This window comes from Pristiophorus japonicus, chromosome 21 (genome assembly GCF_044704955.1).
Source record: "Pristiophorus japonicus isolate sPriJap1 chromosome 21, sPriJap1.hap1, whole genome shotgun sequence".
In the NCBI taxonomy this organism is placed as follows: domain Eukaryota; kingdom Metazoa; phylum Chordata; class Chondrichthyes; family Pristiophoridae; genus Pristiophorus; species Pristiophorus japonicus.
The window spans coordinates 66238345-66265409 of NC_091997.1; the positions used below are offsets into that span (position 1 = coordinate 66238345).

The following is a 27065-nucleotide window of genomic DNA, read 5'->3' on the forward strand; positions in this document are numbered from 1 at the left end:
AACTGTGCGGAGCAACGGTCAGAGTGAGTGAAGAAGCGGGAAACTCGGGAGCGGCGGACAGCCCGGGACTGAGGCACCGGGAGAGGCCGGGACTGAGGCACCGAGAGCGGTCGGACAGCCCGGGACTGAGGCACCGGGAGAGGCCGGGACTGAGGCACCGGGAGAGGCGGACAGCCCGGGACTGAGGCACCGGGAGAGGCGGACAGCCCGGGACTGAGGCACCGGGAGAGGCGGACAGGCCGGGACTGAGGCACCGAGAGAGGCGGACAGCCCGGGACTGAGGCACCGGGAGAGGCGGACAGGCCGGGACTGAGGCACCGGGAGAGGCGGACAGCCCGGGACTGAGGCACCGAGAGCGGTCGGACAGCCCGGGACTGAGGCACCGGTACCGGGAGAGGCGGACAGCCCGGGACTGAGGCACCGGGAGCGGCGGTGTGGGAGCGGAACAGTTTCCTCGTCAAATCGGTACCCCGAGCGGGAGCAGCGTTGCGGGATGGTGAGGAAAAGGTAAGCACCTGTGGGGGAGGGGAGGGTACCCCTCTCCTGGACCCCCTCTCCTGGACCCCCTCTCCTTCCCCCGCCCCACCCCTGGACACACTCTTATTGTGATTACACTCAAAGTGCTTTGGGACGTCCTGAGGTGGTGAAAGACACCACAGAAAAGTCTGTCGTCTTTTAAAGCACATTGGGACGTTTAATACTTTAAAGGGGGCTATATAAATGCAGTTAGTGAATGCTACTGATGTTGTGGTTCTGTAAGCAATGTTTGTTTCAAAATGCAGTAAGTTCCACAGTGAGAATATGCTGCCTCTCGGGCTGGCTATTAACTCGGTCAGCTCTTGTTCCGCTCCAGTGGTTTAATTCAGACTGTTAGTAAATGATCCCGCTGGCAGCTTCCTGTAACCAGAGGCTAAGCATTGACTCCTTTTAAAACAGGCTTCTGGTTCAAATTGATTTTTTTATGATTGGCGACGTCTGGGTTTGTGGGTCTGTCTTTTACACTCAGTGCTACCAACATTTTGGTTCATCAAGTTGGATCACAGTCTGAACCACTTCAGTAGGATACCTTAGTGTCGCCAGGTGTAACCCTCTCTTTAGTGCAGGCACTAAGTTAAATGAAGCAGTGCCACTGCATCTGATGGCATGGAGAACCACCTCAAACAGTGGTTGTCTTTACTGTTGGAGATCGCAATCACAGCTGCAATATGGTCACCTCAAAGTGCCCTTAATGCGAGCAGTGTTATTTTTATGTTAGTGAACTGGCTTAGTATTGGCAGCAACACACAACTGCTAAACACCACCCGTAACGTTGTGTAATTGAAGAACACATTTTGGGTGTGTCTTAAGCAGACATTGGCAGGGAGTTTTAAAATTCCACAGCAAGGCATTGACTCATTTTAACTGTCCTGTAGGCTGATGTGCTACATTGCTTTGGATATAGTCATTAGTTTAGTTCAAAAATATTTTTTCAGTAGCAACATTTTAATTTAATTTTTCAATGCAGAGGTGTTAAGAATATTTTTCATTCTACATTCTCTAAAGGGTTGTGGAATATGTCACACACAAGTAGATATAGAGATCAGCAGCTTTTTCCTCCTGTGTCCTTTAAATATATAGTTCTGCAAAAGTATGATAGACTTGTTGTAAATGAAGCTCTTTAACTGCCCCAGAAAAGTCACCCATCTCAATTCCCCCCCCCCACCCCACCACATTGAACCAGTATGACATTTTCATTCCCTGCACCAGCCATGCCTGTATTTGCTGAAGTGTAGCTTTGTGACATGGACTCCTGTCTCTTATGAACTGCCCAAGATTTCGGCCTTCAGTCTGAGCTGGATTAGATCCGAGGAACTGCAGATGAAAGTATGTGGTAGAGAGGAGGATTTACCCATCTTGCTGTCTGACTGCACTGCTCCATAACTGCATTAAAATAGATCATCATTGAGTCGTTTTGTAAGTCTGGAGGATAACCAATGGAAAGAGTAATTGCGTAGGAATTTCTGAATTGTTAGTGACCTTTTACTACTACTCATGACCCTTTTTAGGGTATTGGTTGTGAATTTGTACTCGATAACTAACTATACCTGTACCAGAAACAAAATTTTAAACTAGAGTGCCCAAAGGAGATGATGACTTACATGTGCAATCGATGAGCTCCTTGCAGTATGTAGTAAATAATGTGCATCAAACTAGTTTCAGAATCTCAACCAGCACGTCAAGAATTTACATCAAAATGTTGACTGAATTTCACACTGGCTTGATTATCATTCTCGACCCCACCCCCCTTGTCCTTGCAAACTGACACTCCATCCCCAATTTATTTTTCTTCAAGTTTTTGCACATTGTCTCGCCTCATAAATCTGTGCCCATCTTTCCTGCAACTTCATGTTTGAATCTCTCCAGTTAGCTTTCTATCCTCACCATAACACTGAAACCATGTTAGTCACAAATAACATCCTCTGTCACCGAGGTACATTTTTTCTTCCTTGACCTCTCTGCAACCTTCGACAGTCAACCATGCCATTCTCCTCCGTTGTCCAACTCGGTGAGATTGCCCTTGCTTGATGCCTTGCTATAGAATTGTAGCCAAAACATTTCCAGCAATGGCTTCTCTTTCCATCCCCACACCATTATGCTGGATTCCCCCATGGATTTATCCTTGGCATGCTCCTCTTCCTCATCTACATGGGCCCCCCCCTTGGCGGATTGTTCCATATGTATGCCAACAACACCTACCTCTATCTCGAAAGCACTCCACTGTGCTGTCAGTCTGCTTGTCCAATATTTTGGATGAGCTGAAATTTACTCCCGTAAGATACTAGGAATTCCAAAGCCATTGTCTTTGGTCCCCATCACACACACTGTGGGTTTGCCACTAATTCTATTCTGCTCCCCAGCCACTGACTCTGATTGAAGCACAGTTCACAACCTCAGCGTCCTATTTCAGCCTGAGCTTTGACACCATGTCCTCTCCCATCGCAAATACCACCACTTCCATCTCGAAAGCATCACCCACCGCTGATCCTGCTCTTGCCTCAGAACATCTACATCAGCTGTAACTCTCATCCCTGCCTTTCATACCTTCAGACTCTGCTATTCGAATGATTTCCTGGCCAGCTTCCCATCCTTCAGCCTCTGTAAACTTCAGCACATCCAAAAAAAAATTCTGCCTGTATCCTATCCTGCACCAAGTCCCACTTGTCCATCACTTCAGGCCTTGCTGATCAACATTGACTCCTGGTCCTCCAATGCCTTCAACATTAAAATTCTTATCCTTGTGTTTAAATCCTTTCATGGCCTTGCCCCTCTCCATCTCTGTAACTTCCTCCGGTCCTAACACCACCTCCCCAAATTCATGTGACCAACTTAAACAACTGCATTAATAAAAGAACTCACTTTGTTTTTCATTTTAATCTTACCAAAAAATTCTGTGTTCCACCATTGCGACTGAAGTCCTGGTCCTTTCTGGATATATCTATCAATGTTGGCACGTGTTCATTGTTCCAGTGTTTTTTTTTTATTGTGGATAAATATTGTATCCAGTGAGTCCCCTATCACTGAGTTTGAAGTTTCTCTCAATGATAGTAGTGTCAGGGAAATATTTAGAATCTGATCTGTCAGCAACAAACAACGTGCTTTTTGTGATCTGAAGTCCTGCACTAATATTTAGCAATATGATGCATTCTTCAATTCTGTTATAGGATATGTGTGCATGTTTCTCTGAGGCTCTTTGTAAGATCTGAATTTTCAGGTTTGGGTTGAGATGCAGCTGAAATTGAAAGTCCTCACTTTTTTGCATTTTTGTGCCGATTGTGCTGATAGTTTGCTATCACCACAGAAATGAACCATTTCACCTCTTTGCAGTGATGCAATGGCCACCGAGTCAGTGACCTGTCTCAATGGAGCACTTTCCCATCTGCGGAATATCTGGGAAGAGATAGGGATTCCAGAAGATCAACGATTGCAAAGAACAGAAGTCGTTAAAAAGCACATCAAGGCAAGTGGCAAAAATTATTTTCAGAATTAACTACTTACACTTCAGTGAAATATCACAGTGCATTAGTCAGTTGTCCAAACCTAAGCTGTTCTGGTATTACAAGTATCTAGTTACAATAGCGTGTAGCAAAAAGACCCCCTTGTGATCTGAACTGGCTATTGTCTTTCACGTGTGTTCGCACAAGGCGTCCCTCCCATCTTTCCAAAGGCAGATTGAAACACACTGCCAATTGGCCACAAATTAATTACACACTACGAATCCATGAACTGCTTTATTTTACAAACAGCAAGTAAATGTGCAGAATAACAGGCATTATCAAATATATCCTTGATTTTAACTAACTACAGATTCCTCAAGCAAAAGAAAATTATATATTTTTTAAATGTGCTAAACCTCACTTAACATTTCCTGGTCAGCTTTCTGATCCTGGCGCGTTCTGGGTTTAAGAGCAAGTTACTCTTCGCTAATTCAGCTTCCTCCCCCAGACCTAGCTGGTGACGGTCCTGGCTGTGCTTCTTTGCCTTAATTTAACCTGTCCGGGTGCAGGTTTAAACACAACATCCCATCAGAATGAATTGGGCCCTCATTGTATCTGTTTTGAAATAGACTGGACAGTCTGTTTTTCCCTACTGCCTGTGGCTTTTTAAAAAAGAAAAATGATATGAATTCACCTAAAACACAACACAAACATAGCTCATTCCCAAATCCTTTTATAGGGGGGGGGGGGAAGGAGGGAGAAAGTCCTGAAACATGACCGGTGTTTATCTCCCTTCATTTGCACACAGGGCCTATTGGAAATGATGATTGCAGAGGAAGAAAATCTGAGGCAACGACTGAAAAAGAGCATTGATTTGTGCCAGAAGGAACTGCGTGCGATGTGCCAGGAACTCAATTTGGCTGAATGCATGGTAAGAGTAACATTTCGCGCCACACCGCCTCTTTTTGCAGAGGAGGGCGGAAAGCAGAAAGATAAATTTCAATTCTTTCCCCCCAGCCTTGTTGACTGTTTAAACTTGTCTCTGTGACAGCCAAAAGAAGATTGCACGATGCTGCAACTGGAAAAAGATCTGCGGACACGATTGGAATTCTTTATGAAGGAGAAAAAAGAGCGAATGCTGAAATTAAAGTGCCTTAAAGAGCAAGACGAGGACCTTTGTGACATTCTCTGTACAGCGTCCTACTCCATCGATGTTGATGCTGTCCCCAGTATTGAACAGCTTGACACGTTTCGTGAGCACATTAATTCACTTAATGATGAGAAGGTAAAGGGAAATTTAAGAGCTTGAAGCAGAGAAATCTTGGAGTGAACCAACTCTGTTGTAAAATTGCCTTCAGTAGATTTACCTAATGTGCACCTATGCAGCATGTTCTAAGCATCCTATTAACCCCTACTGTCTTTAGTGTTCGAGGTGATGTTGCTGTGATCTGGAACTCCCTAACATGCAACTCACCACCTGCCTACATATAAATTATGCTTGCGTGTGATCTTGAACTGCAGATGTGGAACCCTGAACTGTTGGAATTCCCTAATAGATTGATTGTATTGTTTTTAGGAACGCAGAAGGGCGGAGTTTGTTGAAACAAAGAAAAAAATAATTCTTTGCATGGATGAATTGGATCAACTGCCAGATACCAGCTTTGAGCGAGATATTGTGTGTGAGGATGAGGATGCATTCTGTCTGTCTAATGAGAACATTATAGGTCTGAAAACACTTCTTCACCAGGTGTGTAAATGAAATCAAGAACTGCATCTCTATAGCATCTTTCACATCCTCTGGAGGTCTTTGAATGCTTCACAGCCAATTAATTGCTTTTGAACTGTATTCCCTTTTTTATTTAAAGAAAGAAAGACACCATCGGATTTCTCAAAGCGCTTTACAGCCAATGAAGTACACTTTTTTTCGAAGTGTAGTCACTGTTGTAATGTAGGAAACACGGCAGCCAATTTGTGTACAGAAGCTCCCACAAACAGCAATGCAATAATGGCCAGATCATCTGTTTTTAGTGATGTTGATTGAGGGATAAATATTGGCCCAAGACACTAGGGATAACTCCCCTGCTCCTCTTAGAAATAGTGCCATGGGATCTTTTACATCCACCTGAGTGAGTAGACGGGGCATCGGTTTAAATCTCATCTGAAAGTCGGCACCTCTGACAGTGCAGCACTTCCTCAGCACTGCACTGGAGTGTCGGCCTAGATTTATGTGCCCAAGTCCCTGGAGTGGGACTTGAACCCACAACCTTCTGACTCCGAGGTGAGAGTGCTCCCCACTGAGCCATGGCTGACACTTGATGTAGAAAAATGTGTCAGCAAAATCCCACCGGTAACAGTGAGTTCGCCTGTTTTTGAATGTGTTAATTAGGAATAAATGTTGACCAGGACACCAGGAGAATTTCCTGCTGCTCTTCAAATTGTGCTGTTGGATCTTTTCTGACTACCTAACCAGGCAGTTGAGTCAGTGATGGGTATACTGAAAATGATTTTCAACTTCTTGTCCCCAATTTTGACAAATAAGGTAATTTTATTAAGACCAACAAAGGATGAATGTGGCAGTGAAATGAACCTGTTTCTAATTTGCACCCAGCCTGATATTGGAAGGTTACCTCCCACTTTATGCATGCAGTATACTTGTTGCAAGCTGTTATTGGCTGCCTGAGCATGTTTTCCTGAACATAGAAACATAGAAAATAGGTGCAGGAGTAGGCCATTCGGCCCTTCGAGCCTGCACCGCCATTGAATGAGTTCATGGCTGAACATGCAACTTCAGTACCCCATTCCTGCTTTCTCGCCATCCCCCTATTAGTAAGGACTACATCTAACTCCTTTTTGAATATATTTAGTGAATTGGCCTCAACAACTTTCTGTGGTAGAGAATTCCACAGGTTCACCACTCTGGGTGAAGAAGTCTCTCCTCATCTCTGTCCTAAATGGCTTACCCCTTATCCTTAGACTGTGACCCCTGGTTCTGGACTTCCCCAACATTCATAAGAACATGGAACAGGAGTAGGCCATCTAGCCCCTCGAACCTGCTCCGCCATTCAACAAGATCATGGCTGATCTGGCCGTGGACTCTGCTCCACTTACCCGCCCGCTCCCCATAACCCTTAATTCCCTTATTGGTTAAAAATCTATCTATCTGTGATTTGAGTATATTCAATGAGCTAGCCTCAACTGCTTCCTTGGGCAGAGAATTCCACAGATTCACAACCCTCTGGGAGAAGAAATTCCTTCTCAACTCGGTTTTAAATTGGCTCCCCCGTATTTTGAGGCTGTGCCCCCTAGTTCTAGTCTCCCTGACCAGTGGAAACAACCTCTCTGCCTCTATCCTCTTTATCCCTTTCATTATTTTAAATGTTTCTATAAGATCACCCCTCATCTATCTGAACTCCAATGAGTAAAGACCCACTCTACTCAATCTATCATCATAAGGTAACCACCTCATCTCCGGAATCAGCCTAGTGAATCATCTCTGTACCCCCTCCAAAGCTAGTATATCCTTCCTTAAGTAAAAGGTGAACATTTGCTTTCATCTGATGATTGTGCTGCGCATGCATTTCAATTTAAATTTGGAGTGATTTATGACCAATTTGTTCAGATTTGGAGATAAAATGGCAGTGTTTTGACTCTTCCTCAATGCTATTCCCCCAAAAATTCTGGCACCAGTCAGTTCCATCAGCTGCTGTTGATCATTTGTCTAATTGATAGGCTGTAGAACCTACTCGAGTTACTGGACCGTGACAGCACAGAAATTCCAATATCCTGTCGAAGTACATCTTCACTTAATATCTTTACAGCCTGCTAAGCAGGGACTGTTAGCCAGCTTCAAGAAAATTGAATCTAAATCTGCTTTTATCAAAGTTTCTGGGTAGTTTTATGACTTGTCATTTTCACTGTCTTCCTTACTTGATGAAAACCGGCAATCACTTAATATTGCAAGCTGCTTGAAATGATGACAATATTGATTTAATATGCAAGTCAATTCACTTCCACTCCCAAACACATTGGCTTGGCTCATTTAGTAGCATTGTAGTCTGAATTTGAAGGCATTAAAGCCTGCCCATGGATTTAAGAATATAATTTTAAGGATGAGGATAGATGTGTCGTGGCCGGTGCTCGGGCAGCATTTATCCTTTCAGTTTCAGGACCTGGGTTTGAAGCCAGCCCTGACTGTGATTAATGTATCTTCTGTTGCTGACCGTGTGTTACATGGACTGAATCTGGGGCAGTTTTAAACCATCTTTTAACTGGTGTGGGCTCACAGTACAAATCATTCCCCAATTCTGCATTAACAGGCATTGAGTTGGCAATCTCTTGGACCATGAGGATGGCTGGTATGGGAAAAGTAAATAGGAGTTGCTTTCTGATGTTGAAATCTAGGCACATTGGGTAAAATGGAGGGGCCTCCATTCCGCATCGGACCAGCAACAATGCCTTCTCTGAACACACAGTTCTAAAACATTTTTAAAACTCAAACCATTTGCTTGTTGGCAGTGATGTAAATAAGACCTTGAATGTTAATGTTTTAACCTATATGTTCTGTGCTGTAGCTAGTTTTTTGTACACTACAATATCAATGGTCTCCATTTTGAGTCCCTGTGTCTGGTTCGTAGCGGATTAACTAATTCTGATGCACATTTCTCTGTAGTTGGAGGCGAAGAGAGCTCAGACTGAGACACAGTGCTCCGGGCTGCGAGCTCAAATAATTAACCTGTGGGACTGGTTGCAGATTTCCCATGAAGAGCGTGAAACTTCTGCTGTACACCTGATTGGTTCCAGGGTTAAGACAATGCAGGCAGTGAGTATGTGTGTGTGTGTATGTATGTCAGTGCATAGTTAGGCATTGAAATTACACTGAACGTTGAGCAGAAATTTGCTGTCAAAATAATGGTGAGGCTAATGTATATTTATGTATAAATGGTACAGCAGGAGCAGATGCACTGTTAAACACGGATATCCAAGAGTTGCTGTCCATGTTGCGCCGCTCCGCCATTAGCTTTGCGAAAACAGCATTTCCATGTCTGCCTCGCCATTACCATGTATTGAATATCATGAAGTTGCTGTCTCTGCACGATAGATACGAACCAAACCCGCCACAGATGTTTAGGGCTAGTAATTAGTAACGTAGTATCCTTTTAATAATGTGGTGATAGTTAATTATTTCCAAACGACCTCTCTGGCACTAAAAATTAAATATTGCAAGTTTGCAGTTTCATTCCTTCAGGTTTTGAATTTTTTGGAGAAAAAAAAATTCCTTTTTTTAAAAAAAAAAACAATTTCCTTTTTATCTTTTTTTGCTTTCTCTCTCTCTCTCTCTCTCTCTCTCTCTCTCTCTCTCTCTCTCTCCTCTCTCTCTCTCCTCTCTCTCTCTCTCTCTCTCTCTCTCCAATCATACCCTCTGTACCTGATTTGACATTGAATTCACCCTCCTTCTCAGTCCTCTGTTTATTTCCCCAAGGCCTTAAATCTGGTTAAGGAGGTACCCTGTTCACTCGGGGGGGCCCCTCGCCGCGCCATTATCAGACCACGCTTTCAGCAACTTTATGGGTAAAACTGTTTTGAGTTGAAGGATGCAGGAGCAAGTCTAACTAATGACAGACATCATTAGATGCCCTGCTACAGCAAAATCACCCCCATTAGCATATGGACCTTTAACATACAATTCCTTTGATTTTAATGGAGGTGTTTAGACATTTATAAGGGTTAAACGTCTTGGAAGTAGTGAATTAAGAAATTGCATACCGACACATGAAGCTCTTGCTTGCTGATATTTGGAGAGTGTAATCTCATGTTTGCAGCTTTCAATGTTTTATCAGCTGTGTGCTCCCATGGTCGGACCTTTCCTGATCTCTACACACACTTTCCAACAGGGCCCACTGACTGATCAGGAATGGAGCTCAGACTTGTCTGCTCTCTCAGCCACCCCATGCACCCACCCCCAGCTGACTGTCACGTTGAGATCAGATAACACGATAGGCCACAGATCACCACCTGCTCTGTGTGCATCACTTTCATTCTATTGTGGCAGTCCTTTATTTTAAAAAAAATTGTTCATGGAATGTGGGAGTCGTTGGCAAGGCCAGCATTTATTGCCCATCCCTAATTGCCCGTGAGAAGGTGGTGGTGAGCCGCCTTTTTGAACCGCTGCAGTCCGTGTGGTGAAGGTGCTCCCACAATGCTATTGGGGAGGGAGTTCCAGGATTTTGACTCGGCAGCGATGAAGGAACGGTCGATATATTTCCAAGTCAAGGTGATGTGTGACTTGGATGGGAATGTGGAGGTGGTGGTGCTCCCATGCACTTGCTGCCATTGTCCTTCTAGGCGTGGAGGTCGGGGGTTTGAGAGGTGCTGCCGAAGAAGCCTTGGCGAGTCGCTGCGGTGCATCTTGTAGATGGTACTAATTATTTGATAACACCACTACATATTTGTAAATGTATACCCTGTTCTTGCAGTTGGAGAGTTAAGTGGGTTTGCTCAAAAAATTGATCTAAATGAGCTATTAACTGCTATCCAACGTTAAACTCTCAGGGATCCTTAGATTCCAATCCATATTTTGTGGAGGTTGAAGTTGAGCAATCCTGAGTGAAGAAGTGGTGCAGATATAAGCAGTGTATTTTGTGGTTCAGTTGCAGAAAGAGTTGAAGCATCTACAGGTACTGAAAGTACAGAACATGAAAAATGTAATTGAAGCCATCAGGCAAGAGCTGGCATCCTACTGGGAGAAATGTTTCTTCAGCTTCGAACAGCGGCAAGCATTTGCGCCATTCTATGATGGTTTGTTTACATTTTAATCTTGTTCCAAGTGATATGGGCATTTAATAGTTTTACTGGCAGGTCACGGGCCTGATGTCTGTCCAATACTACAGTACACTACCTGGTGTCGTCTCCATTGGTATCTCCATGAGCTGTGTAGATAGCGATTCCTCTGCTGACGATAGATGGATACTGCAACATTTATTAACTACATAAATTAGGACTAGAACTAATTTGGATGTTTTTCCTTTCTCTGTTCTGTATTTTGTTCCTGTTTTATTTGGTCAGTTAAGTTTTTTTTGGTGGGAGGTAGTTGTAGCCAACTGAAATGAGGAAAGATGTTTTATGAATCTGGCATTTTATGTGAACGCAGTAATTGGAGAAATTGTTAGTGGAGGAGTACCGGTAGGTAACTCAGATTCCACATCATTTGATGCATATTTCAGCCGTACTCTAACCAGACTTGTGATTTGAAATATTTCAGTAGTAGTTTATTGTTTGGTTTCTCTGAATTTTGCCACAATTGGCAGTTGGGGCACTGGCCTGTGTTACTGGGATCTGTGCAAAGATGCATTTTCACACTTGTTTCCAACTGGGAAAGTTACTGAAATACTCGTCGTAAAATAGTGTAAACTAAAGGTAGGGTGGAGGGGGAGAGGGAAGTGGAGGATAGTCTGCTGAATTGGTAATGCAAAGCAAGGATGGAGGTGATTTTCAAGTCCATTCCGTTTAGTTGCCAGTCTGTTATACGTTGAGCCGGGGCCCAGCTGATCTGAAGCTACCATGTCTCCCAGCTTTAGAGGGATGGTGGGGGCGAAGAGGAGTAGAAGGGAAGGGAAATCTGATTTGTGTGTCCACACTCTTGTTGTAGGCATTAGGCAATGGGTGACAAAAATAGGGGAATAAAAGAAAGACATGGATTTTTTAAAAAATGGCAAATACTAAATACAAATCTTATCAAGTTATCGTAGAATGGTTGCAGCACAGAAGAAGGCCATTCGGCTCGTGCCAGCTCTGCTTGTCCCACTTCCCCGCCCTTTCCCCATAGCCCTGCAAAATTTTTTCTTTCAGGTACTTTTGAAAGCCACGATTGTGTGCCTCCACTACCCTTTCAGGCAGTGCATTCCAGATCCTAACCACTTTTTTAAAAAAGTTTTTTTCTTTAGATCTTTTGCCAGTCACCTTAAATCTGTGTCCTCTGGTTCTCGACCCTTCCGCCAATGGGAACAGTTTCTCTCTATCTACTCTGTCCAGACCCCTCATGATTTTGAACACCTCGATCAAATCCCCTCTCAACCTTCTCTGCTCCAAGGAGAACAACCCCAGCTTCTCCAGTCTATCCATGTAACTGAAGTCCCTCATCCCTGGAATCATTCTCTCAAATCTTTTCTGCACCCTCGCCAAGGCCTTCACATCCTTCCTAAAGTGCGGTGCCCAGAATTGGGGACACTACTCCAGTTGAGACCGAACCAGTGTTTTATACAGGTTCATCATCATTTTCACGCTTTTGTACTCTATATACTTCTGTTCATGAAGCCCAGGATCCCGTAAGCTTTTGTAACCGCTTTGGAGGAATGTCCGTGTCCTACTGTTCTAGTTTCCGGAACTTATCTACTTGTTAAGCAAATTTGTACTCCTAATCTTTGTTTCTATGTTGAAACATTTGAGTTGAAAAAGGTTTAGTCCAATCACCCAGAAATTCCAAATGGCAATTGGGCTTGTGTAGGTTTTGAGTCTCTTCACTCAACCGAAGTCCAACAGAGCAGCTCTTTTGATGAAAGTTTAGGTTAGACTGGTGTGTGATGCACAATTCACTGGATTCGATTTATAATTTTCTAAAATTCTTTTTCCTTACCCTTCTCTCAGAGGATTACACAGAAGACGTGATGCAGCTCCATGACTTGGAGCTCAATCGATTAAAGCAGTATTATCAAACACACCAACAGCTGTTTGAGGGTGTCTGCAAGTGGGAAGAGAATTGGAAGCTGTATCTGGGTTTTGAGGTGAGAAACAAGAACCTATTCTATGCAGCAGCACTTGGATTCTGTTACTAAAGATCATTGTGATGAAGCAGATTGTACTGTGATACTGCTGATACTCAAACCCCTGCCACTGTTGGGGTGAATCCTTGACCAGGCTACAAGCTAGAGGCGTAAAGCAATTCAACCCCCCCTGGCTACCACTTGCATTCAGAGTTGGACAGCTCACTTAACCAGGCTGAAGGAGAAATCATCAAAATGGGTGCTAACATTTGAAAATGTTCTTCTTGCAGAAGAAAGCAGCGGACCCAAACCGGTTCACCAACCGAGGGGGCAACCTATTACAGGAAGAGAAGCAGAGAACTAAGTTGTCCAAAATGCTGCCTAAGGTATGTATCGCAATAGTGTGCATGTTGTGTATAAGCCACAGGTCATGTGGACTTGCCAATATTGGTACTGGAGTGATACTTTGTTCTACCCTGTCCAATGTGATGGCAATAGAATAGTCTGACTACATGGGTTTATTTCAACTGGGAGTGGTATTGGGTGTTAGATCTCTTAATTTCCAATGAAATACGAACTCCGATTGTAGTTTTAACTTTTTAATCTTGGCAGAGAGCAATAACAAGTTCTTGGCTTTAAGCCAGGTCTTTGTTCTTCTGGCACCACATGATCCAAATGGCTGTATTTATACCGGGTTCAATTTACAGAAAAGAATTCTCCTTCTTTGACCTTATTGGCTCACTACCCAAGGGTCCTAAAATGTTAAGTTGATTGATGGTTTACTACAACATGCTACCACTCACTGACTTGTTGTCTGTGAATTTTCACAGCCTGTCTAAATGCAGCCTGTTTGAATTCTCTATCATTGGGTGAAGTAGTTTGGAACGGTTAATCAAAATTGTAAAATTAGGATATCTGCTGAGTGAGGCTCATTCTGATTTAATAGGATAGTCGATTGTACTCTGCATTTTGACGCATCGTTTTCTACTAATGCCTGATGCAACATTTTTTAAAATCTGAGTGAACGTAACAGGAGTAGACCATTCAGCCCCTCGAGCCTGTTCTGCCATTTAATGAGACCATGGCTGATCTGTACCTCAAGTCATTTTACCTGTCTTTGATCCATACCCTTTGGATGCCCTTATCAAATAAAAATCTATCAATCTCGGTCTTAATTTTCAATTGACTCCGCAGCCTGCTGGTACAGAATTCCACATTTTCCATTATCCTTTCATGTGGCAAAAATGCTTCCTGATTTAATACCTGAATGACCTGGCTCTACTTTTGTGATTGCCCCCTCCACTACAGGAAATAGTTTCTCTATCTATTCTATTGAATCCTTTTATCATTTTAAACACCTCAATTAGATCAACCATCGAAACTCCAGGGAATACATCCTAGTTTACGCAACTTGTCCTCCAATTTTAATACTTTTAGCTCCAGTATTATTTTGGTAAATCTATGATGTTGCCCCTCTAACGCCAATATATCCTTCATAAGGTGTGGTGCCCAGAACTGAATACAATACTCCAGATGGGGTCTGACCAAGGCTTTGTACAACTGAAGGATAACTTCCTCCCCTTTGTACTGCAACCCTCTTAACATAAAGACCAACATTCCATTAGCCTTTTTGTACCTGTGCACTAGCTTTTAGTGTTGTGTGTACCTGGACACACTGCCATTAAGAAATATTCCAATTTGTCTTTCTTGGAGCCAAAGTGGATGACCTCACACTAAAGTTGAATTCCAAGCCAGTTAACAGCTTCTGGAGGGGCAGGGTGAGGCTGTGTTCAATAGGTAACTTTGCACTGTTTCTGCAAGAGTACTAACAAATTGCTGTATATTTTAGCTGGAGGAAGAATTGAAAGTTCAGATAAATGCCTGGGAGCAGGAGCATTGTTCCAAATTTCTGGTTAATGGACAGAATTTCATGGATTACGTGACTGAGCAATGGGATCTGCATAAATTCGAGAAAGAGCAGGAGAAGCAAGAGCGGGTACGATCGAGCTTTAATTTATCTTTGTTCGTCATGGTTGCAGTGTTATGTGATGTGTATTGTCGCCTGATTGCAGTCTGATTTATCCAATTACAGATCTGTCAGTGTTGCTTCTGAGTTGACCTTTGGGAGGGGTTGCATAGGAACAGAGTTCCCTCCCTTCTGCAAAAAATAATGGTCTGACTGAGATTGCAATGTATGGTACACTGAAGTATTGTGCCACTCGGTCTATATAGCATCTCCTTCTGGGGAGTTTCCAGAGGTGAAAGAATCTCTGTTCCCTCAGTACCAGACGTTTTAGGATGCAGACTTTTATTCACGCCCCAGAATCCACAGATGATCAATATTGTATAAAAACACCACACAGTGACAGCAGATGCATGATTGGGGATTAACAGGATATTGTCTGTCTGGCAGCAACTGAAGAAGAGCAGGCTGATTGAGGAGGAAATGCTGTATGGCAGTGCCCCCAAGACTCCAAGTAAGCGAAGGCTTAATGCAATGAATACGCCGGGGAAAGTACGGAAGGTAAAGGCATTTAAAAACTGTTGTAAGCTGCACCTTTTGTCTCTTGCTTTGAATACGCGCGCACTGGTTAATAAATACAGGTCATTTTCAGTTTGCAAATTACCTATTCCCACAAGCCTCTTGGTGATTGGCACTGATTGCTTTGATATGGACTACAAATTACAATTTGATGTCTGCCATATTAATGACTGCCGGGGGGTGGGTGGTGTGTGTCCCAGTATCCCCCTGTGTTGGGTGAGTAATATTGAAGGATTCTGATTGAGCCCACCCCGTGGGGTTTGGGGAGCGAACCACATATTACTTTTGCATTACTCCACAATATCCAACGTTATCGGTGGTTGTAATTAATGCTGTTTACATTACAACTCTTCTACATTGTGGTTATTGGGTGTTGCAGCATGTTTATTGCAAAGTTGCACAGCATGGATCATAGAGCATGGTTTTCTGTTATTAATTCTACATTGGTTCTGCTGAGCTACAAATCTAAGCTTTGATTGTACAGGTGTGACGTCCGAAATCCGGGAACCTCGGGACCGAGAAGATTTCGAGTATTTCCGTATTTCGGAACGTCTTTGCCTGGGCCAAGGAAGGTGGGGCGGCGGGGTGGGGTGGGGGGGCGCAGTCTGGATTTCGGAACATTCCAGATTCTGGATCTCTGGATTTTGGACGTCTCACTGTATTTTAAAATGTGAGTTCAATGTTGTCACTAAAACCGACTTGTGCATGATGTGCTGTTGCTCCTTTTGCCCCACAGACCCTTGCATTAATATTTCCTCCCTTTTTTCCTGCTTTTATCTTAGCTAAATGGTACAACGATGTCCAGTGCCACCCCCAACAGCACCTTCCGCTCTGCCATTGGCGGTATCGTCTGTCACTCACCCACCTCTCGACCCCCACTGTCTGGACGCAAGGTCAGTCACCAGCCTGCATGCTTTCTTTTGTTCTCTAGGCAAATGTACAATTATGTGTCTGTTTCTGGTTAAGATTACAATTACAGGGTCAATATCTCCTATTGTAAGAATATACTATAAATTTTAATCTCGAGATTGGGTTAAGACTCTGCGGTGACGTAACTTTTCAAGTACAAGTGTCTTTTCTTGTTTGACCTAGTCTTTGCTAAAAGTTCTTGACCATATTCCTTTCTTTCTCCAATATTCTCACCATCTCCCCTGAAGGTGCTGATTTGTTGTTGGGATACAGTTCCACAAAAATCAGCATCCCTTCAGTACGTAGCCCGAATAGCCCTTTATGTATAAGACTATTCAGTGAGTGCTGACGGGTTGGTTGGCGAGGCTGACACAGTCCAGTCTGATTGTGTCCTTGACCAACTTTCAGATTGTAGCACCCCAACTGCTTGGTTAACTCGACACAGACCAGGTGTGCACAGCTATTGCATGCCACCTGAGCTAGCGGACGAATTTCACTGGTGATCTCCTCAGAAGACTTCTGGTTAGAACTGTGTGGCTACCATATCCTAGAATCAATGCTTTTTCACCTTGGTTTCCATTTATATAAAATTCTTTAAATACAGTCTTACTGGAGTATAAAATGTCTTCCAACTCGAGTTTGATTGTGTCATTGTACACAAAGGCAGAGGTTGAGAGAGGATCTTGCAGCCTTACTCAGGGCACTGATCGTTACCAAGTTTAATAACATGCTAATGCAGCATTTTACTCTGTGAAGCACAGCTCTTGTCCACCTTATGAAATGAAGATTTATGTAGTCTTTTTAATAGTATTTGTTAGCTTATGTCATGTAGTGGTAGCGATATGGAATAGGTGATTCACTGTTTTTTTTATTGAGCTGTCCTTATGTAAAGATATTCACAATTGCTCCCATCAATATTTCACTCTTGTTGCATCAGCTCAAAACAGTCTCCTGACATAACCCAAGTTTGGAGGATAACATTTATAATTGTACTAGGCGATAGTTTAGGTGAACATAGTATAAAAAATGAAGATGCCAAAAGTTATGCTTTCCGAGTGACAACGCTAGTAATTGACATTGATGCTGTTGCCTTCAGTATTTCCAGTCTAATTCTCTCTCTCTCCTTCCTGCCCTTTTTAGCCAGGAAACTTTCCGCGCACACCAGGATGTTCAGCTACAAAGCCCCCACGCTTTGGCCTGAGTGAAAGGAACAAAGAAAATATTTCTCACCTAAATTCAACGGCGATGAGTGGTGCGTCCACTGCCATCTCCACCCCACAGCATAATTTCAGCGTAAATTCAGTTGCCATCACTTATTCTGAGTTTGCGGTAATTTCATTTTTTGCAGTCATCTACCAATCGCTGTGGCAGCACACAGTTGGTGTTGGAGCTCATGGAGGTGCAGGTTTGGAAAGTAGAACAAAGTTTCTCTCTCTCGCTCTTAATCAGTGTATTGTGGGGATTGAGCCAGTAAGCTGGTCTTGAACAGTGATTTAGAGCCAGTAACCCATCCTGTAGAAGGTCTGTCCAGTACAATTGTTTCTTTTGCATATTTATTTCAAATCTTTAAAATCTCAGTTTATGCAGTTATTAGCTTGTGGCCTCATTCTGATGACCTGGATTATGATATCCAGCCTATGATGCATATTGTATTTGTAAAATGTTCTGGGAATGGTGGAAAGGTAATTATTTTAGGTCCATTTGACTGCAGGTTTCCTAGAACTCCAGCTTCGCCCCAAGTGTAATTTGTTTCAGTTGTGTCATGGAGTGCAGGTTAAATGTTGGTTGGTATTTGTGTATATATACATATATATGCGGGAGCACTTAAGGACCCAGCTAAGAGAGCCCTATCCAGCCAGCGCCTCACAGCTAACCTGGAGTGCCTTGCCGACCCCGAGCCGCAGAATGCCCACAGCGCTTGGTCTGCCCTCCAGGCTTCCATAACCAGCGCCTGCAAAGAAGCGCTCGGTTACTCAACCAGGAAACACCAGGATTGGTTTGATGAGCATGATCAGGAGATCCAAGAGCTAATAGATCACAAGCGCAGGGCATTTCTGAGCCTCAAACAACAACCTAGCGCGGGAGCAGCATTGTAGACGGCTCACGGCTGAGGTCCAATAAAAAAAAAACGGTACCTAAAGAACAGATGGTGGATGAAGAAAGCACAGGAGATGCAGCAGCTGGCCGACAACCATGATGTGCGAGGATTCTTCATCGCAGTCAAGGCCACCTACGGGCCAAACACCCAAGGCCCCACCCCACTCCTGGCCAAGAACGGGGAAACACTCATCACAGACACAGAGGCGGTCAGGGCCCTCCGGAAAGAGCACTTTGAAGATGATCTCAATCGAGACTCTGCCTTTGGCTCGCGTGTTCTCTACTCCATCCCGCAACATGCTACCCGTCACCACCTCAGTGAGACCCCAGCACTACACAAGGTAGAAAAAGCCATAAGACAGCTTAAAAACAACAAGGCTGCGGATGGAATCCCTGCTGAGGCATTGAAGTATGTTGGAGATGCACTGCTGACGCGAATACACGACCTCATCTTTCTCATCTGAAGGGAGGAGAGCATGCCGGGGGATCTGAGATGCAGTAATCGTGACCATCTTTTAAAAAGGGGACAAGTCCGACTGCGACAACTACAGAGGAATCTCCGATATCAGCCACTGGGAAAGTCGTTGCTAGAGTCCTCCTCAACCGTCATCTTCCTGTGGCCGAGGAGCTCCTCCGGGAGTCGCAGTGCGGATTTCCTCCCCTAGGGGGCATAGCGGACATGATTTTTGCAGGGAACGACGCCAGCCCTTATACATGGCTGCCTTCGACCTTACAAAAGGCTTTGACACTGTCAACTGCGAGGGTCTATGGAGCGTCGTTCTCCGTTTCGGATGCCCCCAAAAGTTTGTCACCATCCTCCGTCTGCTGCACGACGACATGCAGGCCGTGATCCTTGCCAACGGATCCATCACAGACCCAATCCACGTCTGGACCGGGGTCAAATAGGGCTGCGTCATCGCCCCAGCCCTCTTCTCAATCTTTCTCGCCGCCATGCTCCACCTCAGTCAACAAGCTCCCCGCTGGAGTGGAACTAAACTACAGAACTGGTGGGAACCTGTTCACCCTTCGCCGTCTCCAGGTCACATCCAAGACCATCCCTAACCTCTGTCGTCGAGCTACAGTACGCGGACGACGCCTGCGTCTGTGCACATACAGAACCTGAACTCCAGGACAGAGTCGACGTATTTACTGAGGCGTACGAAAGCATAGGCCTTACGCTAAACATCCGTAAGACAAAGTTCCTCCATCAGCCTGTCTTCACCGCACAGCACTGCCCCCCAGTCATCCAAGATTCACGGCGGGGACCTGGACACCGTGGACCACTTCCTATATCTCGGGAGCCTCCTATCAACAAGAGCAGGCATTGACGACAAGATCCAACAGTGCCCCAGTGCAGCCTTCGTCCGCCTGAGGAAAAGTGTGTTTGAAGACCAGGCCCTCAAAACTGCCACCAAGCTCATTGTCTACAGGGCTGTAGGTAATACCTGCCCTCCTGTATGGCTCAGAGACATGGACCATGTACAGCAGACACCAAATTGCTGGAGAAATATCACCAATGATGTCTCGGCAAGATCCTACAAATCCCCTGGGAGGACAAATGCACCAAGATCAGCGTCCTCATTCAGGCTAACATCCCCAGCATTGAAGCACTGACCACACTCGATCAGCTCCGCTGGGCAGGCCACATAGTTTGCATGCCAGACAAGAGACTCTCAAAGCAAGTGCTCTACTCAGAGATCCTTCGCGGCAAACGAGCCAAAGGTGTGCAGCGGAATCGCTACAAGGGCGCCCTCAAAGCCTCCCTGATAAAGTGCAACATCCCCACTGACACCTGGGAGTCCCTGGCCTAAGACTGCCCTAAGTGGAGGAAGTGCATCCGGGAGGGCGCTGAGTCTCAACACCGAGAGCATGCAGAAATCAAGCACAGGCAGCGGAAAGAGCGTGTGGCAAATCAGTCCCACCCACCCTTCCCTCAATGACTGTCCCACCTGTGACAGTCTGTGGCTCTCGTATTGGACTGTTCAGCCACCAAAGAACTCACTTCAGGAGTCGAAGCAAGTCTTCCTCGATTCCGAGGGGCTGCCCATAGTATACATTTACTGCTGCCACTTGGGACAACTCCTGCTCAACAATTTGATCATGTAGTTTAGTAAATCAATCACAAACTTCCGTTGCTTGGGAAACCCATGTTAATGTTTTGTTTTTTTAGTAGATTTAATTTAATGGTATCCAACAGTTTTAAAAAAAAAAAAATGCTTTACATGGTTTTGACTCAGAGTTGTGGAACTTTGGGCAGAAGGTGTTTGCACTCTCCCCTGAAAACTAAATACTCCCCGTACTCTCCATAACCAGTCCTGATGACCAATTTTATTCTGTGTTTGTAGATGGATTCAGCTCCACTGTAGGAGCCAGTACAAATCTACTGCAGCCCTTTGCAGGTCGGTATGGTAACACACCCTAGAGGATTTCTGAACTCAATGTAGTGAGAGGGAGTCTTAATGCCATGAACTGGACAGCCTGTTCTCAAACCTGTAGAAACATAGAAAATAGGTACAGGAATAGGCCATTCGGCCCTTCGAGCCTGCACCGCCATTCAATAAGATCATGGCTGATCATTCCTTCAGTACCCCTTTCCTGCTTTCTCTCCATACCCCTTGATCCCTTTAGCCATAAGGGCCATATCTAACTCCCTCTTGAATATATCCAATGAACTGGCATCAACAACTCTCTGCGGTAGGGAATACCACAGGTTAACAACTGAATGAAGAAGTTTCTCCTAAATGGCTTACCCCTTATCCTATGTCCCCTGGTTCTGGACTTCCCGAACATCGGGAATATAGTTTCAAGGTGCTCTGATATGCGTACATAAGTGATTAGGAAGGTTTATGAAACTGGGTTCACGTAATTCTTCATTGACTGAGGATTATACCCCTCAACCTGCAACACCTCTGTTCTTTCTTGCAACGAGAAACATTAATACACTGAGACTAATGCGCAAAGTATCCTGTGTACAATTACTGCTCTAACACTAGTCCGGATGCTGCATTAAAAAAACGTAATTTTAGAAATGGGCAGGTAATTGAAAGTTTTTTGTGTATTGTATTTAATATTCCGATCCCTTCGCCATATAATTTAGTGTACTCCCAATTAGGGAGGTTGGGTATTGGGTTAGCGTTCATAGTTCCTGACTGTGTGCTGCCATTTTGTTTCTTTTGTAATTGCTGATTGTTTATGGCATGTTTGCATGAAAATTGTTTTACTCTTACTGTTGGGCTCTGTATCTGCTTAGTCACATTGCTTTTAACCACTTAGCATGCTTGCCCTATAACACTAATGCTTTCAAGGCTGCAGAAGTAATTACCCAGTATAATCTTGTATTACGCTGACCTTCTGTGATAATTGATATGCGCATCCTGTACCCGTTATCAGAGGAGGTATCCCGTGCAACCACCATGGGCAATATATATTACTTTTATTCATATGGGCAGCAGATGTCCCATCTCCTCTTCCCCCCCCCCCCCCCCCCCCCCGAGTCCACGTTACTTTGTCCTGGGAAAGCTATATCTGATGGCGCACACCTCATTGCAATTGGCATGATAAAATATTGAAATATTTTATAATTGATCATAAAATACCAACTGTTATGCAAAACTGATACCAGTGGAAACACATGCACAAAACTAGTGTACAATTAATGTGCACATTTTGTGTGCTGAGTATGTCCGTTACTGTATTGCCAGTATCTTTGCAAATTCTGTGCAAATTTGAACTCTTGTCCTGGTTTTGGGGAAAGGGTCGCCTGGAGTACTGTGTAAATAATGCAGTTTTCCTCACTACACATGGAATTTTCCCCCCTTGGTGGCAATACTCTGTTGCATATCGAAACTGAACTCCACGTAATGAATGAGAATGATTCTCGATGGTGGGTAGATGCCCTGCTCAAGTCCTCTGTGGATGCAAGGAGATGGTTGGGAGTAGCTTGTCCCTCTGTGATGCTTTGCTTCTAGTCAATATTTTTATGCTGCCCTTCACCCCAACAGTTTGGTAATGTGTGGGGAGAATTGTAGCTGCACACTTTAATGGCTTCATTTTCTGCTTTACAGACTTGCCTGCTTAACATCTTTCTTTTCTCTGTGCACTGAGCATGTACAAGTCAGCAAGAGTTTAGTTTAGTTTTCCTGTTCATATATCACTTAAATCAGCAATTCGAATCCACTGTTTTCAAAGGTTGGTAGATTAGTACACCTGTAATACTCTATTCCAGGAAACACTATTCCCAGGGATTGGTAGATGTTACTGCTTTAATTGCTGGGTTGGATCTGATGTTTGCAGTCTGGGTCAATGATGAACCTGTTTTTTTTTAAAAAAAAGAAGTTTCTTTCTCCTGTTCTTCCAGCTTTGCCTCACAGCTGAATTAATTGCTATGGGACTAATGCAATGTGAATCCAATGTAGCAAATGATTTGAGCTACAAGATTTGATTGAGGAACTAAAGGACTGTTAAAGTATAGCTAAAGCACTTGACCCATGAAACCACTCGTGTGATTGGAATGCTTCAGCTGGTTGAGGAAGTGAGTTGCTGATGTGTACAGACCAGAAAGGTCAGAGTTAGCTGATCTTGGTCAGAACAGCAATAGCGGTGCTGTATTGGTAATGTCCCCGGGTTAGAGAGGGGAAAATCTGCCTGGATTCCCGCACTCCAACATAGGAACAGGAGGAGATCATTCAACCCCTCAAGCCTGTTCCATCATTTAATTAAATCATAGTTGATCTATACCTCAACTCCATTTACCCGTCTCTGATCCATATTCTTTGATACCTTACCTATTTTTTTTAATCCATCACTCTCAATCTTGAACATTTCAATTGACCTGGCATCCACAGCATTTAGTGGCGAGAATTCCAAATTTCAGTTACTCTTTCACATGGGGCAAAGTGCTTCCTGATTTCACTCCTGAAAGACTTAGCTCAAGTTTGTGTGCCCCCTTTGTTCTGGATTCCCCACCAGAGGAAATTGCCTCTCTGCATCTACCCTGTGGAATCCTTTTTATCATTTTTAAACACCTGAACTAGATCACCCTGCAACCTTGTAAACTCAAAGGAATACAAGCAAGTTTGGCAAACTATCCTCATAATTTAACCTGATATTCTGGCAAATCTGCCCCGTTACCTCTCCAGACACTGGGAGCAGTCTGATGGGCCATAATGGTCTTCTCTGATCCTATATGTTCCTTTGTCATTTCAGAAGAGAGTTGGAAGGAGCAGCATTAGGGATAAAGAAAGGGTGGAATGTACTAAAATTATAATTTAGTTCCCTCATTTGTATTTTGGTTAAACAAATGTGGAGTTTGCAACATTGGGTTCCTAAATTTTTTAATGCTGTTCTCAGTCATGACCATGGCTAAAAATGGCTCAATCTTTCTTCCTGGGAAAACCATACCCCTTTTGTCAAGTGCAAAAGGTTTAAACTGTGGTCCCTTTCCTACTGGCATAATTAAGGGTTTCAACTCTTAAAATGAAGGAAAATCTGTGCAATTATCCTACATTTATTATTGACATGCTGGTGTTTCAATATATCCAGCTTTTCACTCAACGTCTGATCACTCCCACTATATTTTAATGTACTGCAATATTGCAAATATTTTCCCACCTTTTCTCAAGTAATTGTTTCAGATTAGGTAATTCATTGAAACTATGGGAGCTTGTTTTTAAAAAAATATTTGAACAAGGTACTTTATTATTAATGCCTGTAACTGTGTGACACACATGCTCAGTGCTCGAGCCTCTAAGAGCGCTCTTGGAATCTGACCTGTACTGCAAACAAAGCTGTTCCTAATGAGACATATTGCGGTGTCATCTTGGGTCATGACATTTGCTACTTTCCTGGTCAATATTGGCATCTCACATATCTCATTCTCTTTTGCCATCCTTTTTTGGGTTACACCTCTAACTAATGCATGACCTGCATTCTATCTAAATGCCTCCCTATCGAAACTAAATTGTCTTTGCTGTAATTTGAGGTTTTTTTTGAATGGTGCATCTAAGAAAATGAAATGTGACTGTGATGTGTCCTTTTTGAGCATATTGTGCTAGTTTAGCAGGTTTTCTGTCAAATTCACATGTTTTTGTTTCATTTTCCTTTTCCAGCGAGAACTTTCAAAAGTTTCCAAATTTGATTGTCAGTCGCGAATTCTCAACTCGACAACCACCAACATCCATACCTAAACTGGCAGGGAGCTGGACTGCTGAGTTGGGGAGACACACCTGCATGTGCACAAAATGAAGTCTGTGTATACTGTATACATGTTGCAATAGAGCTGGCATGTTAGGATATATATTGCTTCAAATTGCAAATGACAGGTTATGTGAAAAATGCCACAGATGAGCACCGAGGTAATGGTAAGCTTGACCTTGCTGTGCAGCCTGCATAAGTGTCATTGGCGAACAGGGCTTTAAAAGTACATTTTAGTTTTTTTTTGCATGTGTTTTAATGTGAAGACATTCAAATGGATCTTCATGCTGAATAGCCCTCATCCAGTGCAATGCCCTTGAAATTAAATATAACGTATTAATATTCCAGCTGTTTCTAACAGCTGCTTTCTGCAAAATCATTGGAGGGGGAGGAGAAGGATGAACAATCTGGCGTCTTTAGGGCTCAACTAGAGTAGTATATTGATCCACAAAACCGTCAGTCCAATTTTAGGTGCTAATGTTTGGTCTGTAACTTATGAATTTGGTTGCCAACTTTTTAAAATCTGAATTATCAATTTTTGATCGCAGATCATTCTAATCGATTATTTTGAGGCCTGAAAGGAATCTGAAATAAGCTGCTCTAATTCCCCTATTCATGCTAAATGAGAAACGCCCAAATCCTTCACTCATGGTGCTAACTGTATATTTTCCTATTTCACGGTTTGTGTGGAATGCTAAACTTAATGAAACTATCTCCATATAGTAGCGTACAACTGTTTACTGTGTGCATGAAGCTCAACCTTCTCTTGCATCACTGTTTAGCAGAGATAGAACCACACAATAGTGTAGATAATTGTGCCAACTAAATGATAGCAAATTAAACTATCTTCATTATTGTTTGGTTCAGGAAGCGATGAAGATCTTGAGGAAGATTAATCCAAATGGAGCCTTGCATGAATATTGCTGTCTAACTGGCTGTAAATGTCATAACCCATCTCCGGTTCGCTGTGGTTATTTTTTCACAATCTTGTGGCTTTTAATTGATCGTACCCAGTTTTAAATATTTTAGTTTCTGCACAGTTAAATTGTGTAAATATTCTTTTAAGCTAATCATGAAGTTTTGCACCTATTTTTGCATTTTCACTTATTTATTCTTGGCCTTCTCTTTCTTTGCAAACATACTGTAAAATAGTTACATGGGAGGGCAAAGGAGCCTTTAAACACTAACCATAACTTCATAGTGTGCTACAGAGACTTTATTTAGTTGCTACCAAATAGTGTAATATTGATGGCTGGTCTGGCATTTTATATTCTATTTGAGAAGATTGCTGTTTTTGGTGTTCTTCCTATGTCTGCCTGAATCTGTTTGTGGCTGTAGGTACTGCATTTATTCAATTTTGGAGAGAAGAATCTCCAATCCTCAAGCAGGTACTAACCAGCTTGTTAGGTTAAAGGGGATGGAAAATCTAGGGGGAGTTCCTTTTTGTTTTGGAGTAATCTCATTTTATGTTTGGGGGTGGGGAAAAAGTGCATGTAGCTAAAAAAACATTTTGTTCCTTTTTTTCTGACTTCTGTGGAGTCCCATCCGATTGAGTCTGCTGAATCTCAACATCACCAGGGAGCAGTCTGTTATTCTGAGAGGTGACTTCATTGGAAACTCAGTTCATGGCTTTAGGCTTGCTCCCAGCCTGCTCTGGGAGTCGGGCGGAGCTGGGAAGCATCACTCGCACATTGTACCAGTGGAACTGCTCCTGGGGTGTCTAAGGCTGCTTCTTGCTGGTGATGTTGGGCACACTGACTGGGAACTCTGGCCTCCATTTGGTTAAATAAAAAAATTAGGTTTTTCTAATGAACAGGAATAACCTTTTTAATGTATGAAATTTGTCGGTTGATGTATGTGCTACAAATTAAGATGTAAAATCAACCTTTTATGTTGTCATTCCAAATGTTTTTAAATTCCATTCACTGCTGCAGATGGGTTACAAGAGCATCAAAGGATGTCAAACAGTCTCTCTCTCTCTTTGTAATCCAGTCGTGCAGTATAACCAGAAAATTCTGAGAGTATGCAGACAGATTCATCGGCAGAAAGTGTTGATCAAAGGCCTACACCTGGAATGTCTGCCTACACTTTCTCTGCAGGAGCTGGTGGATCTGCACTTACTTTACTGATAACATATGTCTGATTCTGTCATGTTGTAACTCGCACATCACTGCTACAGCACCAACTATACAAAAATTGGCTTTATAAAAACAAACAAAATATTTTTATGTAAAATAGAGTACTTTGAAATACTACTTTTTCCTACTCCTACCCTGTTGAATTAATTGTTCTGATTTGCATAAACCTTGCCCTGTACCTATTTATGAAAAAAGTCACAGGGCAGTGGTAATTTTAAGCATTTTATGATTTAAATATTCAAATTCAGAATTGACTGCCATGGGTGGAACGTGTAGATGAGATGGACCAGCAAAATTAGCTTTTATATTTGTAATGCAATATCTCTGTGCATCTAGAAACCTCTATCTCTGATTTAATCTGAAGGCTATTGGACTTTACAAATTGTTCATAACTTCCTAATTGCCAGCAGGAAATATAACATGTTGGACATCTTTATTAAAAAGAACCTGTAATAAA

At 43.2% G+C, this 27065-nt stretch overlaps 1 protein-coding gene across 8 annotated transcripts; it reads left to right on the top strand.

Annotated features, from left to right (window-relative positions):
* prc1b (protein regulator of cytokinesis 1b) lies at positions 1–27065 on the top strand. Of its 8 annotated transcripts, XM_070864947.1 has the most exons (16): positions 1–154; positions 347–379; positions 418–507; positions 3865–3997; positions 4783–4905; positions 5026–5259; positions 5551–5721; positions 8644–8793; positions 10622–10769; positions 12615–12751; positions 13021–13116; positions 14580–14726; positions 15144–15254; positions 16055–16165; positions 17322–17510; positions 24386–27065. In XM_070864947.1, the coding sequence occupies exons 3-16, from the start codon at positions 494–496 to the stop codon at positions 24461–24463; spliced, it is 1842 nt and encodes a 613-aa protein (XP_070721048.1). In that variant the 5' UTR covers positions 1–154; positions 347–379; positions 418–493; the 3' UTR covers positions 24464–27065. The 8 variants fall into 8 exon arrangements, with proteins under 8 accessions (XP_070721048.1, XP_070721049.1, XP_070721043.1 ...); XM_070864948.1 differs by adding an exon at positions 20624–20681 and having other exon boundaries at positions 1–507; positions 17322–17433; XM_070864942.1 differs by having other exon boundaries at positions 1–379.